Source organism: Leptodactylus fuscus, chromosome 1 (genome assembly GCF_031893055.1).
Source record: "Leptodactylus fuscus isolate aLepFus1 chromosome 1, aLepFus1.hap2, whole genome shotgun sequence".
NCBI classification, from domain to species: Eukaryota; Metazoa; Chordata; class Amphibia; order Anura; family Leptodactylidae; genus Leptodactylus; species Leptodactylus fuscus.
The window spans coordinates 23882792-23902122 of record NC_134265.1 but is presented as its reverse complement, the minus strand read 5'-3'; the positions used below and the strand labels follow the sequence as shown (position 1 = coordinate 23902122).

The 19331-nt window shown below is 45.5% G+C and overlaps 1 protein-coding gene across 1 annotated transcript; it reads right to left on the bottom strand.

Annotated features, from left to right (window-relative positions):
* Positions 1-466: 466 nt before the first annotated feature.
* FECH (ferrochelatase) lies at positions 467-19058 on the bottom strand. Its single transcript, XM_075268625.1, has 11 exons — positions 18697-19058; positions 16840-16954; positions 15648-15767; positions 12123-12271; positions 9855-9989; positions 9501-9607; positions 9322-9420; positions 7618-7725; positions 5441-5605; positions 2103-2162; positions 467-1653 (listed from the first exon to the last, which is right to left on the bottom strand). The coding sequence occupies exons 1-11, from the start codon at positions 18761-18763 to the stop codon at positions 1519-1521; spliced, it is 1260 nt and encodes a 419-aa protein (XP_075124726.1). The 5' UTR covers positions 18764-19058; the 3' UTR covers positions 467-1518.
* Between the last annotated feature and the right edge of the window lie 273 nt (positions 19059-19331).

The following is a 19331-nucleotide window of genomic DNA, read 5'->3' as shown; positions in this document are numbered from 1 at the left end:
CAGCTCTCAGGCAATACAGGTAGGATCCCTAGTTAGGGGGATCATAATGAAATTTTAGTACAACAAAGTGATGACATATAGCTAAGACATGCCAAAACTTTCTGAGTAATGTGTATTCAGCCATCCCCCCCCAAAAAATGGAGTGGCTATAACCCCGATTTGGTGCTGCTTTTACTAAAGCTTCCCCTGTAGTGCAGCCCTGGGTGTCCCGCACGGAACATAACCCATTGAAGTCAATGAGAGAGTTTTGATCAGCACCACTTTACTCCGTGGGAATGCCCCCTAAAACTGCAGCTTGCATCATTCACTTGCACATAGGGTAGATGAGGCGCTACTGTGCAGGGCAGTAATGAGGGTAGCCGTGCTAAATCAGGACCATCAGACCCACAGCAATCAGAAAGTGATCTCATAGCCTAACCCTATAGCGCCTCAAGACTAAAAACCCCATTAAGACTAAGGCCCAAAATTACAGAAAATCACTTTTTATTGACGCCGAGTGTTTTGAGCCAAAGCCGGACGTGGATTTAACAGAAGGGAAAATATAAGAGCTTCATATACATTTCCCATTGCTGTTGCAGCCACTCTTTACTCTGCAAACAACTTTTCAGCAACGTGGTGACCTATTTATGGGACAAATCATTGGTGAGGGTCTGCTAAACAAATCCCATAAATATGCAACTGATCCAGATGCCTCTGGATGGGGGAAGAAGCAGCTCAGCTCCTATTCATGTTACATGCGCAGAGCTCCTTGTACCCCACACCAGCAGCAGCTTCCAGCACCAGCTGACACAGCTAATCCGTGCAGGGTCCAGGTCACCCCACCAACCATACACCGATGGCCTATATGTGGCTGCAAGTCCCCTTTTAGAGCTGGTTCACACCTGTGCTCAATCTCCGCTTTGTGGGTTTCCATCTTCTGGGCAGGAGACGGAAACCCAGCAGTCAGTGTCCGCCCGTGAGCGTCTTCTGGTCTCCGCGGCGAAAAGTTGTTTTGTTTTTTTTAACCGGACACAAATGTCCTGCATGTCCGACTTTGTGTCCGGTAAAAAACAAACAAAACGGTTTCGCCGCAGACAGGCAGAAGACGCTCACTTTGCAAACCCATTCAAGTGAATGGGTTTGAAAACTGACTTCCGGTTTCCACCTCCTGTCCAATTTCTTGGGCAGAAGACAGAAACCTTCAAAGCGAAGACCGGGGCACAGATGTGAGCCCATCCTAAATAGTATGCGTCTCGGCCTACCTTTAGCCAGCGCAATAGCCTAATAATTTTAGCTATTGAGCCAGCACATAGGACTGCTCAGGACGGAGAGAAACTTAATACAAAAAATATGCAAATAAAAATGCATAACTCTTAAATTTAACAAAAAAATAAAAAAAATTTATATCTACACAATTTGTGTATATTTTTTTTTGTTAAACCCCTCCCCCCCAAATAGTTTATACTATTACTAGTACAAAACAAACAAACAAAAAAAAATAAAAAATTATGGAAGCTCGTGCTTCTCTCCTGTGTGGCCTCACAGCTTCTGATTCACGAAGAAGTCTTTCGCCTCTCCGCACACAGGGTTAACGCACATCGGGCAGCGTAGAGTTAACTGTTTTGAGCAGATTTCATTGGACTTGAGATGGGAAAGAACTAAGTCGGCAAGAGCCTGAAAAGGAGAAAAAAAAAAAAAAAAAAAAAAAAAAAAGAGAAATTAGTGGAAAGGCTAAATTAGACAAAAGAAAACCGATAAAATGTAAACATTGTTGCAGACGTAAAAAGCGCCGGCTGCAATCAAATAGAGCAAAACTAAGGCAAATCTCCAAGTTTTCCCTCATTGATTCCTCCGTGCTGCTTTCCCCCATTCTCAATCCCAGGCACCCCTGGGAAGACATTGTACAAAGGAAACCTTGTGACTTTTAAGCACGGGCTGTCTCTTCCAATTGTGTACGGCGTATATAGCCTCCACGTAAGTCTGGGAGTGTTTATGCTAACTTGGCTTCTTCCCACTTAAAACGAGAATGGATTTTTGTGCATTGTACCAGCGGTAAGAAGCAAGAACCAATAATCACCGGCCCGCAGTCAATAGCATTAAACCTAGTTTAACAATACTGATACCTTGGAGAACAATGGATTTCCATTAAGAGATTCGGAGCGTCTGATGTTCTCAACGCCGCACTGAAAGAGTCGAAGAGAAAGAGGAATGAGTCTCGCGGCCGTCGTTTGTTACATTGCTCAACACTGCGCTTATGATGTAAGGAAACCCATGGCTACTAACTGGAGCAAGGGCAAATACTGTGGGCTGCACAAAACTTACTGAAAAACTTTGACGAGTGTGCCGTGGACGCCATTAACATGTTAGTTTCCCGTCATAGACCTGGAGTAGGTGAGGTTCCTCTCCGGTGGCTGCAGACTTTCTAAACTTCTCTGCAGAGTTATATGGAAGCTATCCAGAGGTTCGAAGACATTCAGTGGTCCGGAAGGGATTAGAATTTGGTCCCTGGGGACCATATGGATGATCTCGGTATAGTTACAACCTGCCCACTAGTATCATATGGACTGTGATGTGTAATGATAAGTTCAAATGGGGTTTTTTGGACCGGAACCTGAGGCCGCCTCAGGTTCCGGTCCAAAATACGGGTGGCTGTGACTGAAAGTCGGTGCGGTGCACTGGCATCCAGTCACGCGCTCCGCTCCAGATTTCAACGGGAGCTGTCTTTTTGGTCAGGATTTTGAGGAGGATAGGGGCCTCAAAATCCTGACCAAAAAACTCCTGTGAACTTACCCAAACACTACAAGTGCTGGCCATACCTGAGAAAGTTTTGGAAGTAGTAGTCATCTCTTTAAAGGGGCATTACGGGTATTTAAGGTTATCCACATGCATGATAGGGAAACACTGACTGCTGGAACTCGCAGCAGTCCGCTCACCTGTCCGAACGGAGTGTCAGGTCGAGCATGCATGCTACTGCTCCATTCATACCCTATGGGACTGCTGGAGTTAGACTATAGCTCTTGGTCATTTCTGGCAGTCCCATAGAAGTGAATAGAGCAGAATAGAGAACCTGCTCCTGCAACCAGCAGCTCTATTCGGATGGGCGTGCACAAGGGACTGTAGAATTCAAAGGGTTAACTGGTCACACAGGCAAAGTAGCAGCGCGCATGAGAGTACGGCCATCATAAAGAATCCTCATGCTCAGGATACTCATCATTAGTCCTCAACCTAAACTGGAGGTATGACCGCACGCTAACACCCTTCTCCTGGGTGATGAGATACATGGAGCGGTTTGTGGGGTCATTACACTGTAGAGCCCCTTTAGCTGATCCCGCACCTTCCATGAAACAGGTTAGGCAGGTCGTAAGCAGCTCTACACTACAAGGACGGCACTAAACAGTATCCTATTCTAGCCTTGTAAGACACATTTGAGGATGACAAGAGGGTAGACAGGGATATTTGGGGTTAATCACAAGCAGATCTTTATTTTTTTTCAGGACTTGGAATAGTATTGGGGAACATTAATAGGGATTGTCCAGGACTTAAGAAAGTTGGATACCGAAGACCTATCCACAGGAAAGGTCATCGGTATCACATTGGTCGGGGTTACACCTGTTTTGGCCACTACAAGCCGCAGACTAGGAAGTAGATCTGCTTCTATGTAAGTGACTGATAGCAGAGCACCACAGTCACCATGTATGGACAGGTAGTTGTATGGTGTGTACAGAGCTCCGTACGCGGTGGTGGTGTCTGCAGCTCTGCTCCTAGTCACTTGAATTGAAGCAGAGCTAGTTCCAGCTGTATACCTAGCGGAGGCTGAAACAGCTGATCAACTAGGGTCCTGTCAGGGTCCGACTGCCAATCTGATACGGATGACCTACTCTGTGTATAGGACTTTTAGTATCCCACTTTGCTAGATCTTGGACAATCCCTTTAAGGTTATACGCACATGGCAGAATTTGCCGTTGATTTTCAAGAAGATTCTGTTCACCTTAGGCTGAGTTCACGCGGAATTTTTTGGCAAGGAAAAAAAAAAAAAAAAAAAAAAAAAAGCTCCAGGAATTAGGAAATGTATTTTTTTTCCCTCCAGCACAGTGTATGAACCTACAAAAAAAAACGCTAGCATTTTTAGCACGTGGTTTTTGCCAATTCCACCTGGATTTACCACCCCTCATTGACTGTGTTGGTTTTTGCAGGTGGAAGCTTTTTTTTTTTTCCACCGCTAACGGAACCCATAGAACTCTATGGGGAGGCGTTTTTTCCACGTGGATTCTGACACGGATTCAGCACCAAAATCCTCGCCAAAAAACTCTGTATGAACGGACCCTTAGGGATAGTTCACACGGGGCATGGAATGGCAAATTGTGGTCCTGATTTGGAGGCAGAAAGCCGCACCAGAATTGGACCAAAATGCGCCTGCCGCGACTGTCGCAGCTTCCCCCTCCAGAGTAGGTTCCAATGAATGGGCTTAGTCCGGAGGGTGCTGTCGCGAGGCGGATGCCGGGGCTGACTCAGCTGCAGAATCCGCCTGAAGAAAGTACAGCCCTCTTCTTTTTTCCGTGAGCCGGAACATACCGCTCATGAAAAAAAGGAATCTACTGGTCTACATAGAATTCTATTGTGAGGGGGCGGATTATGATATGGATTTGGCGTCAGAACCCGCCCCCTCTTGCCCTGTGTGAACGAGCCCTTAAATTCCTCTTGATTTTCCGCCGCCGTATTCAGCCATAGGATTCCTGTGCACATTAGGCCCGGATAAATAGACCTAATCGCTATGGACTGCAAAACTGCAGAATCCGCAGCAAGGTCAAGCAAGTCACTGATTTTTTCCCACATCTTGCTGGGATCTCTCCCTCACACTGAAGACAATGAGAGGCAGATTCGGAGATGGAATCGGCTTCCAAACCCAGGGCAAATTCCTCCATGTGAATCTAGCCTTAGCAGTCACCTCACAGCAGACCTTCAACTCCAGGGAATCTGGCCTGGCTTTCAACTTTTGCAGACCCACATGCTGAGTGTTCAAAACCCGCACCAGGGGACGCTTTGGCCTGCAGGTTATTTTTTTCTGCATTGTGTTTTTACAAACCCCCCATTTAGACCTAAGGAATAGAGATGAGCGAGTACTGTTCGGATCAGCCAATCCAAACAGCACGATCGCATAGAAATGAATGGACGTAGCCGGCACGCGGGGGGTTAAGCGGCCGGCCGCCGTCAAAGCCGAAGTACCAGGTGCATCCATTCATTTCTATGGAGCGTGCTGTTCGGATCGGCTCATCCGAACAGTACTCGCTCATCTCTACTAAGGAACAGTCACAGGCATTTTTTTTAAGCAAATCTGCTACGAGTGCCCATAGCTCCATTTTATCCATCAGTCTCAAACATGCAGGAGCAAATCGCAGAGGAGAGAAAAAAAAAAAAAAAAAGTAATCAAAAACAACAATATAGAAATCAGAGTGACTGTTACCTCTTTCCCCAGATGTCCGGCGTATTCTATATCCAGCTCATAGAGAGTTTCTATATGGTCGCTGGTGAAGGCTATGGGGACTAGCAGAAGATTTTTCTTCCCTTTCTGGCAGAGACCCTTGATAGTTTCATCTGTAGATGGCCCTAACCAGGGCATGGGTCCAACCTGAGGAGGCAAAGCATATGCAATGCAGATTATGGTCACATCAGACTCTTGGCACTGCAACAGATGAGCTGTTTTAGGGTAAGGTTGCACAGTTTTTGCAGACCGCTTTTGAGGTCTAATTTAAAGGGATCCTATCAGTAAAACACAATTTTTTTTGTGACTAACACGTAGGAATAGCCTTAAGAAAGGCTATTCTTCTACCTTTAGATATCTTCTCCACGCTACCGTTCGGTAGAAATCTCGGTTTTCCTCAGTATGCAAATTAGTTCTCTGGAGGCGGTCCCTAGCGCTCAAACAGCACTGGTGGCGTCCCCAATGCAGAGAGAGAACTCTCCAGCGCCGCCTCTATCTTCTTCAGGAACGGCCTCTTCATGTGTCTTCTTACAGCGCTAGTTGACAAACTTCACAGTAAGTAAGCGGCCATTTTCTTGTGGCCTGTGGCATGCACAGCTGGCTCTGCTCGAGGCCTAGAAGTTTGACCGCTCGCGCCAGAAGAACACGCATGAAGAGGACATTCCTGAAGAAGATGGAGGCGGCGCTGGAGAGTTCTCTCGCAAGGTTGTGAAACAAAAACATTTGCCTTGGCATGCTGCAACCCCCCCCACCACCAATCACATATAGATGGCTGACATATTGAAAACCTATCCCAACGGTAAGTTGCAGAAATCCCTTTTAAAAGCATATACCATAAAATGACTAACAATACCGTCCAAATAAATGCAGACAAACATCTAGCAAAACACTATAAAGTCACACGAAATAAGGTATCAATTTCTATAGTGTGATAGTGCCATCTAGTGTGTGCAGATGAAACTGACACATAACATAGCTGTTTTATGATAATGTCTGTATCTCTGTTGGAGATGCCAGATGTGACTGACTTTACTTTATTAGGGTCAGGGGATAATCATACACATTAGGGAGAGTGTGTGCCTACATAGGCGTACGGAGACTTACAAGTCATTCCTGCTCCGCTAGGGATTGTGGGTAAAAAATATGCAAATCTGATGGGGCCACACGGTGGCTCAGTGGTTAGCACTGCAGCCTTGCAGCGCTGGAGTCCTGGTGTTCAAATCCCGCCAAGGGCATAAAACCATCTGCAAGGAGTTTGTATGTTCTCCCCGTGTCTGCATGGATTTTCATCCCATATTCCAAAGACATACTGATATGGAAAAATGTACATTGTGAGCTCTATGTAGGGCTCACAATCTACATTTAAAAAAAAAAAAAAAAAAAAAAAAAAAAAAAAAATGCAAATCTATTCTCCAGGATGTAATTAGGAGAACAGTGCCTTTTGGAATAGAAATACTAATTTGGCAATAAACCCTACATCATGTCAGTAGGCTTATTAACTGAGTCATGCATGATATTAAGGAGGCTGTCCTCTAGAGGGCGGCGTACAGAGTGCACTGTTCTACTAATTACATATTTCTTACCCAGAATCCCTAGCAGAGCAGGAATGACTTGTAAGTCTCTGTATGCCTATGTAGGCACACACTCTCCCTGATGTGTATGATTATCCCCTGACCCTGGTCTATAGTCTCTCACTCTGCCAAATCAGTATCCCTGTGCTATGCTGAGGAGGTCCAAAAGACCGAAACAGCGCTGTCCATAGCTGGGAATCTGTTCCTTTTGGAATAGAAATACTAAATTGGCAATAAACCCGCATCATGTCAGTAGGCTTATTAACTGAGTCATGCATGATGTTAAGGGGGCTGTGCTCTAGAGGGCAGTATACAGAGGCACTCTTCTCCTAATTACATCCTGGAGAATAGATTTGCATATTTTTTACTTTATTAATATACGTTCCCACCACTAATCCCATAGATTTAGGCATTCCTTATGGCCATGATCTTTACATCTAAAAGAACTAGTGTTTCCAATAATAACGTCCTTTGTGATCGGCTTTACACTACAAATCCTTCCAGACGAGTCACATGGCAAAGTCATAACAAGTGACAAAGAGGGGCCGCACATTGTATAGAAGGAATCACAGATCTACAGTAACATACCTTGGATTGCCATACGAGTCTGTAAGGATTGGAGAAATTCAGTTTTTCCATTACTTTATGCACTGTAGCGCCAACCTCCTGTGGGTAGGGGTCTCCCCGATTTACCACCTGTAAAGCAAAAAGAGAGCAGTAAGACCCCTTTGTCAGGTCCCCAAACCTCTTACTAAGTGTAACGTATTACTGTGGAATCACAGACTACGGAAAGGCTTATGGAGTGACCTTATATCGCCGGGATATGTTATTGCTTTATGAAAGGTGGGAGTCTGGAAAGAAAATCTAATTTGTTGCAAAATTGTATAACAACGAGAACTATGAAGGAAGCCAGAAGTCATAGAGTTCTCCTCAAGCAGAGCTGACAGAGATCATCGGCGCCAACAACACGCTCATTATATGATGTCCCAGCGAGTTGCTGAGATGTAGAACAATCACGGGCACAGCGCGAGGAGCGAGTACAGCGGCAGGACAGCTTAAGAACTGCTGAAACGCCGGAGCAGGCGGATCAACCCCAACAACACGCTCATTATATGGCATCCCAACGAGCTGCTGAGATGCCAGAACAATCACAGGAGGTGCGTGAGGAACAAGTTCAGCAGCAGGCCAGCTTAAGGGATAGTTCACACGGGGGCAATGAGGCAGATTTTGACAGCAGATTTCGCCTCAAAATCTGCCTCCATACAATGGTGGTCTATAGAGACCGCGAGCAGAAAAAAGAAGCGACATGACCTTTCTTCAGGCGGATTCCGTCTGAAGAAAGCAATAGAAGTGAATGGGAGGCGAAAAACGCCTAGCTTTTTTTTTGCAAAAAAAAACGTGACGAAAATGTTTTTTTTTTTACAGTCCACTCACTTTAGTGGAGGGGGAAACCGCTTGGCATTTTCTTTTTACCAGAAAATGCTCCAAAAAAACACCTCAAGGTCAAAAAAACGCTTCCTAATTTTTTCAGGACCAAAATAAGCCAGGTGGTTTTTACGTGTGAACTAGCCCTAAGAGCTGCCGAAACGCAATTTGCTGAATATAGGCTAAGGCCTCACGGGCCGTAATCGCAGCGCTAATGCGCTGCGGAAAGAACTGCGGCGTGAATGCACTGCGGTTCTTTCTGCAGCGCTTGCAACAGAAAGTTCGCAGCTTGTCCGCGCTGCGATTTCTTTCACAAAGTGTGCATGGGATTTGCATGCATCCCATCCCCTTTGCTTGCACTGTAGAACGCCGCGATTTTTCCCGCATGAGGGCAAATTGCGGCATTTACGTCCCATGGGGCCCCAGCCTAAATCTGAAGGGCAGTGGAAAAAAAAACCAAAACCACACATTCAGCTGTCCCAGTTGCTCTGTTGTCATCTCGGTTAGTTTGCTCTCCCTGGTCTCTTCCGGCATTGTGCCCAATCAGCAGCTTCAGCACAACAGTCATGTGACTGCTGCGGCCAATCAGCGGCCTCAGGAAGAGGACCCATGATGTCACAGGTAGTGACATTCAGGGCCTTTGCTGATTGGGCTCAGCGGTCACGTGACTTCTGAGGCCAAAAAGAGAGTCAGCATAGCACTGGGAGACACCGCCAGAGCAGAGGACATCAGAGCGACAGGGGCAGGAGAGTATAAGCCCCCGGCTTATTTAAACTCTAAAAGGGTCGTCCATTTTCGCCTGTAAAAAAAACAAAAAAAAAATCCCACACATTTCCAAAACTTCCCACAAAATGTATCTGTACATACCGACATTGGCAGAGAGTGTGCAGAGAAGAGAATGACCACGTCTGCCCTCTTCTCTTCAGGAAACATGTTCAGTTCTTTTTGGATGTGATCAGCAAAACACTGAGGGGTAAAATTATATCGGTGTCAAAACCTAAGAGCAGCTGTGAAACGCTGAACACTAGAATCACTTGTGATCTTACCTGGATAAGGAGAGGATGTGTCGGCCATCTGTCTATAAGGCTCCACTTCATGCTGGGATTTGCACCTTTAGATTTATAGTAGCGATAAATGGCGTTCAAGCTGCTCCCTGCACAACGAGAAGACAAAAATATAGAAAAGAATAAAATAATATTACAGAATGTGCTCAAATATCCAGCTCTGCTCGAGTGATGTGACCACCATATTCAGAAATACTAGATGTGACTGGCGATCTGTGGGAGTCCTGGGTGTCAGGGCCGCGGCAGATCTAATATTGATGGCCTATTCTAAAGACAGACCATCAATGTTAGAAACTGAATAACCCCTTTAAAGGTCTTGGCTGTCAACAGACTCACCTGTAGTAGAACAGCTATACTGGGGGTATTGTGTGAAGGCAATGGCTCTCTCTACACCGTCTTTTTCCATTTCTTCAATAGCAGCTTCGGTAAGCGGATGGACATATCGGAAACCAATGTAATATTTATGAGGTGCTGTCAAAGGAAGGAGAGGAGCATTAAATAATCTGCTCATGGTGCATTGGATTAGAAAGAGTAAATTCTAGATTGTAAACGTTCTTATATACATGTAACATGCCAGGTGCACAATGCATTTTTTTGCATAATAAATGCTACAAAAATCGAGATGAAAGACCACACTTGACCAAGTTGAGTATGCAGGTAAATTACATCATGGAAGACAGATTTGCATATTCTTCCCATGGTCCCTTGCATAGTGGAACGCTCATGGCTTAATAAGACTTCACACACCTAAATGGTGGTCTCTCCCTGTGGAGTGACGATATCCCCTTAACTCTGTCTTCAAGCCTCTCACCTCTGTCAAGTCAGTCTTCACTGTGCCAGGCTGAAGACATCCAATGAGATCGAAACAGCTGTCCTCGGCTGAGAGACTGTACTTGGTAAAATCCCACATCATTGCAGCAAAGGCCTCTGGGAAGGTCGGGCATGACGTTAAAGGGAGCGCCCTCTATTGGGCTGCGTGACTGAGGCACTGGCTTCCTAATTACATCATGGAAGGCAGATTTGCATATTCTTCCCATGTTCCCTTGCACAGTGGAGCGCAAATGGCTTAATAAGACTCCACACACCTATATGGTGGTCTCTCCCTAAGGAGTGACGATATCCCCCTAACCCTAAGCAGGTAAATGAAATGTTAGATTTAGACTACAGATATTCCTCCTATCTATCTAATTATATTCACTGGCACATGTGTAAGGTGACCTTTTAAGTCCTCTGACAATGACGGTATTATATACCACTACCTGTATCTAGAACACTGTCAGCTTTGCCAGTATGTGCCAAGCTGCCAGAGATATAGGTGCTTTTAGATTGGCACTGATATCCCTCCATTGTCAGATGGGCGGGCCTTATAAGGCTGGATAAATGTAAGGCTATGGAGGAGTACGGTTGAGGGAGGGGGGAGGTGGTGGAGCGTAGTGGGGCCATTCCTCACAGCCTAGAAATAACCCTGAGTTGTTAGGCCCCCTCCTGACTGTCTAGGGATGTCAATGCCAAATCTAATGGGGTACATGCGATTTAATATACCACTAGAAAGCCGACAGTTTTCCCATTCTGTGCCCCTGGTGAAGAGCTATCGGTGCCGGTACTGTAGATCTTCACTGTCAGAAGGGCGTTGCTGACAGTCAGTCTGGAACAGCCTTCCTCACAGCAGAGCCTATAGTGCTGTACTGTGAGAGGGGGCGTTCCTTACCGCCCGGCGATTACGCTGAGTGGTGAAGAACCCCCCCAGTATTCATCTATGGACGAGCACTATCAGGAGGGGGAGGGGGCGTTCCTCACCACTCTCACAGTACAGCACAATAGGCGCTGCTGTGAGGAGTGGCGTACCTGACTGACTTTCAGCAACGCCATTCTGACAGTGAAGAGCTACGGTACTGGCACCGATAGCTCTTCACCGGGGACACAGAATGGGAAAGTCAATAGTGAGCTTTCTAGCGCTGTAGTAAACTGCATGTGCCCCAGGAGGTGAAAGGTTCTCTCTAAGCCCCGATGTGGAGCATTTTTACTAGTAAATGCCACCTCTAAAGTGAGCAGAACCTCTTAGGAAACGCTCATGTGGTGTATAGACTTTCTAAGGCCCAGTTCACATCTGCATTCAGGGATTCCGTTCCCCTCTCTGCATAAAAAAAATATGGAGAGAAAAGTCCTACAAGCAGCACTTTACTCTCTGCATTTTTTTTTTTCGTGCGGAAACCATATGGACCCCATTATAGTCTAGGGGTCTGCAGGTTTCCTAAGCTAACTGCTTTTTTTATGCGGATTAGGTTTCCATTCGGGAGATCCCCAAGCGGACCCCCTGAACAGAAACCCCATGAGCAGATGGGAACTGGGCCTAAGGTGACATGTACGAAATGTTTTTAGGGCAGACGAACATGACAAGGCATAGGGGAGATGAATGTCTCAGCATGGTACAGCAGAGGTTTCATGTACAGCTAAGACAAACCTATCGTAGCTCCATACATAACAGATCCATAATACAGGACATTCTATCTAAACCCTAACCACCAGTTTCTTCTGTGGATCACAGAAGATCTGCGCAAATTTTAGCGCTACAAGAAGAAAATGGTCTGCGACCCATAACCTCACCTGTCGCCGGGGACAGTTCATCCAGCAGTTTCACCATGCCTTCTCCTTGAAGCTCCGTCCATTTTTTAATAGGGGATCCACCACCGATTTTCCGGTATTGTTCTTGAATTTTCGGCGTGCGGCGTTTGGCAATGAAAGGTCCAAGCTTACTGTAAAAACAAAATAGGTTATTGCTTCAGATACAAGACCAGTACATGGGATCCTGCGGGAGCAGCGACAGCCCCACATGTCTACTATAAGCCAATGTACCCAGAAATAGGAATTTACAAATAGAATAGAAATATAGGGAAATATTCTTTTAATAACTTGGAAGGAGATGACCCAAAGGCTTTGGCTATCTGTAGAAGCAGATCAGACGTCATGTGCTTGTGGTTTGGAGATAATGTGACACAACCTCCGCCTCCATGGTGTCTTATGATGTGCTCCTATGTGTACAGTGGTAAGATTTGTACACAAGAAGTGGCAGCAATTTTAGTTACTAGGGTCTGCTGCAACCAATCAAAAGGTTTGTCCAGGATTATAAAAAAAAAATTAGGGAAGTACAGAGCATGAGATAAGATAAGAGAGAAAAGACAATCCTTTAATACTCCCAACATGGGGAATTTTCAGATACAACAGTTATTACTTTTAGGGCTGGTTCACACGGGGGCAAAGAGGCTGATTTTGAGAGCGGATTTCGCTTCAAAATCAGCCCCTTTACAATAGTGGTCTATGCAGACTGCTAGCAGAGAAAAAGAAGGCGTTTTTCGCCTGAAGAAAGCAACAGAAGTGAATGGGAGGCGAAAACCACACTATTTTTCCGCGCGTTTTTTTTTTTTTTCAAAAATAAGCAACGCTTTTTTTTGCAAAAAAACGCGTGGAAAAAAACGCGACGCGGTTTTTTCAGCCCATTTCACTTTACAGGAGGGGAAAAAAGCTTGGCAAGGTCCAAAAAAAGCTTCCTAATTAGGAAGCTTTTTTTTTTTTTCGGGTGCCAAAATAAGCCACATGTTATTTACATGTGAACTAACCCTTACAGTTACCTGTAATTCCCTGATAGTTCAGCACCAACGCTCCTGTGGTCCTGATAGTTCTTGTCATGTGTCCCAGACAAGCTGAGCACCCACACAAGACTCTGGCTACAGTGGGATGGCTGGCATGTCACCATTGCAGGACAGGTAACGATTTTAAAGGAATCAATAATACAGCTTACCAATACATTCCCTGTACTGAATTAAAGGGATTCTACCATTAAAATCACATTTATTCCTCGATCACAAGTAGGAATAGCCTTAAGGGGTTGGCCACTTTCAGACCAATATTGACAAACAAATGTACAATAAAAAGATATACAATTTTCCAATCTACTTTCTATATGAATTCCTCACAGTTTTCTAGATCTCTGCTTGCTGTCATTCATTCTGTTACTTCTAGTGGATAAAAGTCTGACCATGGTCATGTGATTTACGGTCCATGGTCATGTGATGAGCACACAGGTGCCGCTCGTTACAGTCACAGCACAGTAATCAGACCTGTGTGCTCATCACATGACCATGGACCGTAAATCACATGACCATGGTCAGACTTTTATCCACTAGAAGTAACAGAATGAATGACAGCAAGCGGAGATCTAGAAAACCGTCAGGAATTGATACAGAAAGTATATTGGAAAATTGTATATCTTTTTATTGTACATTTGTTTGTCAATATTAATCTGAAAGTGGCCAACCCCTTTAAGAAACATTGAAAAAGAGCTAAGTGGCACTACTACCTTTTTCAAGGTTCATTCACATTTGCCAGTTAATTCCTAGCAGACATAAAGAAGGCTTTCTCCAAGTGGTTTACAACTATAGATACTCATTTACGGGGGTGCTCTACATCCCGCCACTAGCCGTGTGAATATAGAAAAACAAGAGCAAAAAATAAAAAAATGGGGGGGCACTTACCCAACAGTGTTTTTTTTTTTTTTTTTAAATACCGTATTTTGCGGACTATAAGGCGCATTGCCCATGAGCGCCTTATAGTCCTGCCTAGGTCCATATATAAGGCGCACTGAACTATAAGGCGCAGCGCTGTCCGGTGCACCTTATATGTGATGGAAAGCGGCGGCACGCCGATTTTGCTGGCGGCCGCTTAACCCCCCACATGCGAGCCGCTTCTATCCATTTCAATGGCACGCTTCCATTGAAATCAATGGAAGCGCTCGGCACGCGAGGAGTTAAAGGGATTCTACCATTTATAAGTTCTGTCCTCTTAACTACGTCGGAATAGCCTTAAAGGCTATTCGTCTCCTACCTTTAGCCAGCGCTGCGTCCTCCCCTCTGTGTTGTTTTCTTTGGGCCTCATGGATGGCGCATGCGCAGTCGGCTCTAACAGGCTCTCGCAGCCAGAGCCGACTGCGCATGCGTCATCCATGAGGCCCATAGAAGACGACACAGAAGGGGAGGACGCAGCTAGGTAGGAGACGAATAGCCTTTAAGGCTATTCCGACGTGGTCAGAGGAAAGAACTTATTTTAATGGTAGAATCGTTTGAAGCGGCAGGCAGACTTTGCCGGCGGCGGTCGCTTCCATACATTGTAATGGGAGCGCGCTATTCAAATAGTATTCACGCATCTCTAACTTCAATTGTAAGAAGTTACAATTGAAGTTAGAGATGAACGAATACTATTTGAATAGCGCGCTCCCATTGCAATGCATGGAAGCAGCAGGCAGACTTTGCCGGCGGCGGTCGCTTCCATACATTGTAATGGGAGCGCGCTATTCAAATAGTATTCACGCATCTCTAACTTCAATTGTAAGAAGTTACAATTGAAGTTAGAGATGAACGAATACTATTTGAATAGCGCGCTCCCATTGCAATGCATGGAAGCAGCAGGCAGACTTTGCCGGCGGCCGCCGCTTAACTCCTCGTGTGCCGCCACTTCCATATATAAGGCGTACCGGACTATAAGGCGCACTTACGATTTCTGAGGAATTCGTAGGATTTTATGTGCGCCTTATAGTCCAGAAAATACGGTAAGTCCTTTATTGGTACATTGGTAAAAACATGACGGGAGGGAGTGATGGCATGAGCGGCGGAAGCAACAGCCGTTTCAGGCCTGCTGCGGGCGCTTTCTCAAGCCAGACAGGGTATTCTTCTTCTACCTTTAGATGTTTTCTCCACGCTGCCATTCGGTAGAAATCCCAGTTTTTGTCTCTATGCAAATGAGTTCTCTCACAGCACTGGGGGCGGGCCCCAGCGCTCAAACAGCACTGAGGGTGTCCCCAATGCTGCGAGAGTACTCTCCAGCGCCGCCTCCATCTTCTTCAGGAACGGCCTCTCTGCGCATCTTCTTCCCGAGCTGGGTTCAAACTCCTAGGCCTAGGGCCAAGCCGACTGTGCATGCCCACAGGCCACAAGAAAAATGGCCGCTTACTTATTATTATCCATGTCATTATTGCAGGCTATCCTTACCCTGCTATACCTGACATAACCAGTATCACCAGGTACAGACAGCATGGTATATGGCAGGGCTGGAAGTTGATGTGTTTTTTGTCATAGTTACCTCTGTGCTGGAAGGGTCATGAGATCTTTGTCTAAAAATAATCTAAGGAGGAAATCGTGGACGTCATCGAGTGTCTCCGGACCTCCCATGTTCAACATAAGGATCCCGGTTTTAGGTTTCCTGGAAAATATTATGACATATACACAATCTGAGTAATCAGAAGTAGAATATTGTAGAAATGATAGCGGCCATCTAGATTTCAGCATACGGTGAGCACTACAATAACACATCAAGGAGACTTTTATCCTGTCTGGACACTTCCAATACAGTTTAAAGGGAAAAGGTCAGGTCTGTATGGGACACTAAACTACCCACAGAACCTTATGTCAGACCCCATATAGACCTGCAGAAATGCCATCTGTGCTTGTATTAAAGGGATTCTATCATTAAAAAGCATTGTTTTGTTCCTAACACATAGGAATAGCCTTAAGAGAGAGAAATCTCCAGCGCTGCCTCCATCTTCTTCAGGAACGGGCTCTTCACGCGTCTTCTTCCGGCGCTGGGCGTGTAAAATGGCCACTTACACAATAAGTAAGCGGCCATTTTCTTGTGGCCCGGGCATGCACAGTCGGCTCTGTCCGAGGCCTGGAAGATTGAACCCAGCTCCAGAAAAAGACGTGCAGAGAGGCCGTTTCTGAAGAAGATGGAGGCATCGTTGGGGAGTTCTTTCACAGGATTGGGACTGCCCCCAGTACTGTGAGAGAACTCATTTGCATACCGACGAAAACTGGGATTTCTACCGAACGGCGGCACAGAGAAGACATCTAAATGTAGGAGAAGAATAACCTTTCTTAAGGCTATTCCAATGTTTTAGGGACAAAAAAAAAAAAAATTGCTTTTTAGTGATAGGATCCCTTTAAGAAACCATTATACTCACCTCTGGTGCTCCTGGGTGTTTTTGTGTGCTGGGAACACAGTTCAGGCTTCACTGTACATGCGCACAGGAATATAAGACAGGCAAGTATAAATATTTTTTTGTTATTATTGCGGGCACAGATGGCATTAAAAGAGGGCTATTAGAAAAATAAACCCTCGGTCCTCAGGTACCTGTGGGTGGTTTAGTGTCCAAAACCACCCTGACAAGTTCCTCTTAAGTGACATATGTTGCAGCATTCATAGAAAAAAAAAAATCCCCACTAGCTGAGACCTGGCTGACCTGGCTTCACACCCATAACAGACATGTGGCGTATACCTCTTATCAGGGTGCACACGAGCCTTTGCCTCTACGCCCTCCATTGCTGCAGCAGCTGCCGCTGTAGATTTCAACCGATGATTCAATGAAGTCACTGAAGTCTCCGACTTTAGAGCTGCAGAAATGAAAACATCAGTCAGTAACGTGTGCGGGTTCATTTTTTTCCCCAGCTCTTGTGAAACTACAACTCCCAGCATACCCACTAGCTCTGCTGTTCCTGGAACCCCCAGAGAAGTGAATTGAGCATGTCTGGAGTTTGGGTTTCGCAGCTGCTGGAGTGCCCAAGTCTTGAAAATGTTAGTAGTTGTAATACTGATGTATAACCAGCAGATGTCACTGTATAGGGTGAAGGAGAGTAACCATAGGCAGTTTTATAACACCGCTGTCACCTCTTATAGTCCGGTCACGATTATTTGGCACAACATGTCGCACTTCCTAAATGATCACGAACTGGGTCATTTTTACAATGACGGACAATAAAAAGTTGCAAGCTGCAGCTACACACCATAAAATGGGTTCGCTAATGTCACTTCTGGAGCCAGTTCTAGCATATAATGGTGTATGCTGCCTCTGAGGGGCGCTCTTTGCAGTAAATGGTGTAAGCTCTGACTTAAAGGGACATTAAAATGATCTTTAACCTATCAGGGGTCCTGCCCCATTGATGCAATGTATAGCAAGTATACAATAACAGATTATTGCTGGGTTTTGTAGTAGTTGTAACACTTGCTCTTCCTCTTTGTGGCTCCTGCCGGCCGTCCTGCTCAGTGTTATGTAAGGACACTCATATTATGTAACATGCACTAGTTACAGATGGGGCCCAAACCTTTATGGCAGATGTCTGAGAGCTGTATTATAAGGCTACATGTATACATACAATATACAGGCTGGGAGCTGTAGTTTTGCTACAGGTTGCGCTGAGTCTAGTAGACAATGCTCATGTAGGACACAGCGCCCCCTAGTGTAGCTCAGTGTGGGACCTGTCTTCTGTTCCAGGCCTTGCCATCCCAGTCACCTCTTTCCAGACCCTGGCACCAGTGCAGCACAGCAGTCAGTATATAGAAGTCAGTGTATACAGAGGTTGGTATATAAAGTGCAGTAAAGCAGTCAGAATATACAGCGGTGTGTCTATACAGTGCAGTATACAGAAGTCAGTGAATACAGTGCATTACAGCTTTCAGTATATAGTGCAGTACAGCGGTCAGACTATACAGTGTACAAAGCAGAGTATATACATTTCAGTATATAACGGTCACAGTATACAGTGCACAATAGAGATAACAGTATACACAGTGAAGTACAACATATAGAAAATATACAGTATATGCTCTACATAGAAGTCGTACACAGTGCAGTGGAGTTGTTAATATATACAGCTGGGTATAAACAGTGCAGAACAGCAGTCAAAATATACTGCATAGTATACAGAGGCTAGAGTATACAGTGCAGCACAGCAGTAAATAGATACGGTGCAGCTCGATATATAGAGCTCAGGATAGATATACCGCAGTACAGCAGTCAGTAATGGTGACAATATACAGTACAGCAGCCAGTGTACACAACACAGTGCAGTATATAGAAGTCAGAATGTACTGTGCAGTACAGCTGCCAATGTATATATAGTACAATGCAATATATTATATATACATACTGTACAGCAGTCAGTATATAGCTGTCAGAAGGTACAATACAGGAGCCAGAATATACAGTACAGTATATACAGAGGTCAATCATATACAGTGCAGTATACAGGGGTCATGGAGCACACACAGTACAGTATACAGGATGCAGCATGGTGTCCCAGCCCCCTCCTCTGTGTAATCACACCCGGGGTTAGCAGGAAGCAGACCCTGCACTCACTGTGTGCCAGCAGCCGGCTCGCAGCTCTCAGGGCGGCCATGTTAGACAGAAGTCCGAGCATTCCCATAGTGAGCGCCGGAGCCCCCCGCTGTAGTTATACAACAGGCACACCTCCCTGGGGGCAGAGCCCGCACATATGTCTGTCCAGAGAGGGCAGGCCCGGGCCTAGAGCCGCCCACCCCGCGTGTACACACTGACTGACTGAGCGAGCCGGATCTGACGCCGGAACCAAGGAGCGAGGAGAGCTGCCGCCTGTAGAATCTAGGCAGACTATAGCAACCAATCAGAGCACGGCTTATATCGTGCAGTGTGCGCTTTACAAACGATAGCCCGAATTTAATTGGTTGCTCTGTAGTAACCAATGAGATCACAGAAACATATCTGATAGGGAATTGTACTAGCCAGTCAGAGCGCAGCTTACATCTTAACGTTTGCTCTGGAAAAATGAAAGTAGGATTCTGATTGGCTCCTACATCATCCTTCAGTGTGGATAAAAACTATGCTGAGAGAAACCGTCATGTCCGCAGCAACCAATCAGATTCCAGCTTTAATTTGCTCCCTCATGTTGAATATGAAAGAAGTGATCGGATTGGTTGCTATGGGCAACACAGCTTTACATCCGAGGCCCATGGCCC